General features: G+C 38.5%; 1 protein-coding gene across 1 annotated transcript; it reads left to right on the forward strand.

Annotated features, from left to right (window-relative positions):
* Positions 1–658: 658 nt before the first annotated feature.
* SARC_13760 (hypothetical protein) lies at positions 659–884 on the forward strand (the record flags this gene model as incomplete). Its single annotated transcript, XM_014292108.1, has 1 exon — positions 659–884. A coding segment is annotated over one exon (226 nt), but the record flags the coding sequence as incomplete, so codon positions are not given.
* Between the last annotated feature and the right edge of the window lie 2,243 nt (positions 885–3,127).

Genomic DNA, 3,127 nt, shown 5'->3' on the forward strand with positions numbered 1-3,127 from the left:
TATGTAATTATGTACGTATGTATAATAGTATATATATATATATATATATATATAATGAATGTACATGTATATCTAGTTGATTGCGTGTTTATGAACCTTCATGGTCAGGTGGAGGAATATCTAAAACGGATTACATGTAATCGTGTGTGTTTGTGTGTGCAGAACATAAGCAAGCGCTCCCATAAAGTTATGCATTAGTATTTGTATCGCTCAATACGCATTGGTGTGTATGTAGATCTGATAGACCTGATAATGGATGCCTGTACATGTATATTTTTACTGATGGCGGTGTCATTTAGTGTGATTTGTGCTCACGGATAAGTTTTCTGCTACTTCCGACAACTGTATACCGTCATGATTCGATTATCTGCTTGAAATCACAAATCTCGATCCGTTCGCGCATTTCGATCGTCATAGTTCGTTCCACAAGTGTCGAGGACACCTTTCGTATGCCACGTACGCTTCTAAATTTATATTTGTCTCCACGTATGTCTGACTCCAGAGTTGCTTACGCCTGATCTATTATGCAAGTTTCGTAAAGTTTTGGCTCACATACGTTATATAGTTAAATATATCTATTTCGTATTTTGAAGTTATCCGTACTCTTGAGTGGTGTAAGTACAGGCTCTACTAATCTGTGCAACACTTAACGTTGCAGAGCAACCTTCCAGGCTCTCGGGCTGAAGCACACACACCAAACGATGATACACAAGAACACGCCATCCATCAACGGTATGCTGGAAACCGTCTCCAAGTACGTGAAGGTCACTCCTTTGGTTGTTAAAACGGTATCTGCCGCCGAATTCCAGAAGCTCAGACCTGGAGTGTCAAAGTATTTCTTGTCGCCGGGAGGTCAACTCATTGTTAATGAGGATGCTAAATAATTCAACCGAGTCCGATGTCTTTGAATCTCGAATAAATTTATGCACTTGTAGTATGTTTCGTGAGTCATCAGTTGTACTCGCCGTGGATCAGCCAGTGCCATCCAAGCGCTGTACCTTTTGGCGGATGCGCCTCGAAAAACAAGAGCATATAGAAAGGGACCATAAATAATGTTGGTTTCCATTGATTGATGCTTGAACTACTTCCATAGTATCAGCCGGTCGCAAAATTTGAAGCATTCAGACAAGCTTTTTCTTCGCATTTTGTGCTAGTCGAACGGAATATATTTTGAAAAACAAAGAATCATCACACCACCTTAACTTGAATGGATATTATATATTTGATCCTATCTGAAGGTGCCTCCAGTACATCCTCCTGGTGGCTGATCCGTACTTATTTATATTATTTCCAAACTAGTCTTAGCATAAGGATTTGGGTTCATAACACGATCGCCTATATATTTGAATCCACAATGTCCATAATTCCACTTACCACACCTTGCGTCACGCTATATTCACTAGGAGCTACTGGCACTTGCTGAAGGTGTAGTCCCATCCCATTTACGATACTTAATTCGACTATAGCCGGTGTATCAGTAGGGTCCCTTGAGTGGAATTGAAAAAATACAGTTATCTCCAAAGAATATTTTAATGCGCTCCACTACACGCGATCTCAGCGTGGTATCGAACATATATTTACGCATCAGAAACAACAGCTGAACAAACCTCTTCCATTTCGAAGAAGCATATCCACACCAGTACACAATTAAACTCACTACTCGGTTGTAAATATGTATTTAAGTCTTATTTCGACTCTCTATTCGAGAATGCGTCTATTTATCTCCATAAAGCCTTTTTGAACTGTAGTGACCAAAGTGGGTTTCGGACACCTATTACCTATTTATAAGATCTATTTAGGTAGAACTCGAGAATGATCCCTTTGAAATCCACATATAATAAAAGGCTATATCATTGGTCGAAATTATTTAGGCGGAAACATCGTATACAACAGAAACAAACTCATTAACTCACACGTGTCTGAATGAATTCTGAGTTTTTAGCTACCTGTACAAAAAGTCAAAAACCCACAAATTATGACAAATGATCAAACATATAAATACATTTTATTACTCTACAATCGAAGCATAGAATCCGTAGTCGACGATCATTCCTTCTCATCCAATACATTGCGATCACTCGCACTGTGAATGGTTCGAGCGGCGTACAGTTGACTACCAGAGTGAACCCTACACCGGACTCCACCCTGTCCCACCAGTTCATGGTAATGACGGGACTAAGTATCGGAAACATTCATTGTATCGATAAAAACCAATAATAATAAAAATAATAAAGGAATAAAGTTGAATTGCTACTTGCTTCTCGATACCAGCAGTAACGTCGTCTTACATGCCTAACTCCAATTTACTATTGACTGATAAGTGATATAGCCACTTAGCCAGGCTCTCGAACGTATATCGTCCTCTGAAATTCTTGCCGTTGACATAGCCTCCTATTGTCTACCATTGACTTGCCTTTTTAAAATGTCTATCATGGACATTGCCTTCTAAAATGCCTGACATTGACATAGCCTCCTAAGACGTCCACCAATGACTTGCCTTCTAAAATGGATACCATTGACATCTGCCTTTTAAAATGCCTGCCAAAAAACAACGCCTCCTAAAATATCTACCATTGATACAGCCCTCTAAATGTCTACCGTTTACTTTGCCTTCTAAAATGCCAACCATTGACTTGCCATCTAAAATGTCTACCATTGTCATTGTCTCTAAAGTGTATACTGTTGACATTGTCTTCTAAATTGTTTGCCAGACATAACCTTCCAAATTATAAACCTTTGACATTGTCTTCTAAAATGACTACCACTGACATAGTCTTCTAGAAAAACGAAAGGCTAGGCTAGGCTATTGAGCGATTTTATTTCATAAGGCTGAAGCTAAGGATTTGGCAGTGGACCTTGCAGTTGCCCCATAGTGAATCAACCGGACCGCTCGAAATCGAAATAAAAACGCAGTGAAAAGGATTTCGAAAATATTAATCGACCTGCTCAATCCGTGAATAGTCACTCCAAATGTCAACCGAAACCACAAAGCGTGTGTGCGTGAATGAGTCAACATATACAAATATATCAATATATATATATACATATACAAATATATATCAATATATATATGTATGTATGTATGTATGTATGTATGTATGTATGTATGTATGTATGTATATATGTA

Source organism: Sphaeroforma arctica, assembly GCF_001186125.1.
Source record: "Sphaeroforma arctica JP610 unplaced genomic scaffold supercont1.3702, whole genome shotgun sequence".
Classification (NCBI taxonomy): Eukaryota; class Ichthyosporea; order Ichthyophonida; genus Sphaeroforma; species Sphaeroforma arctica.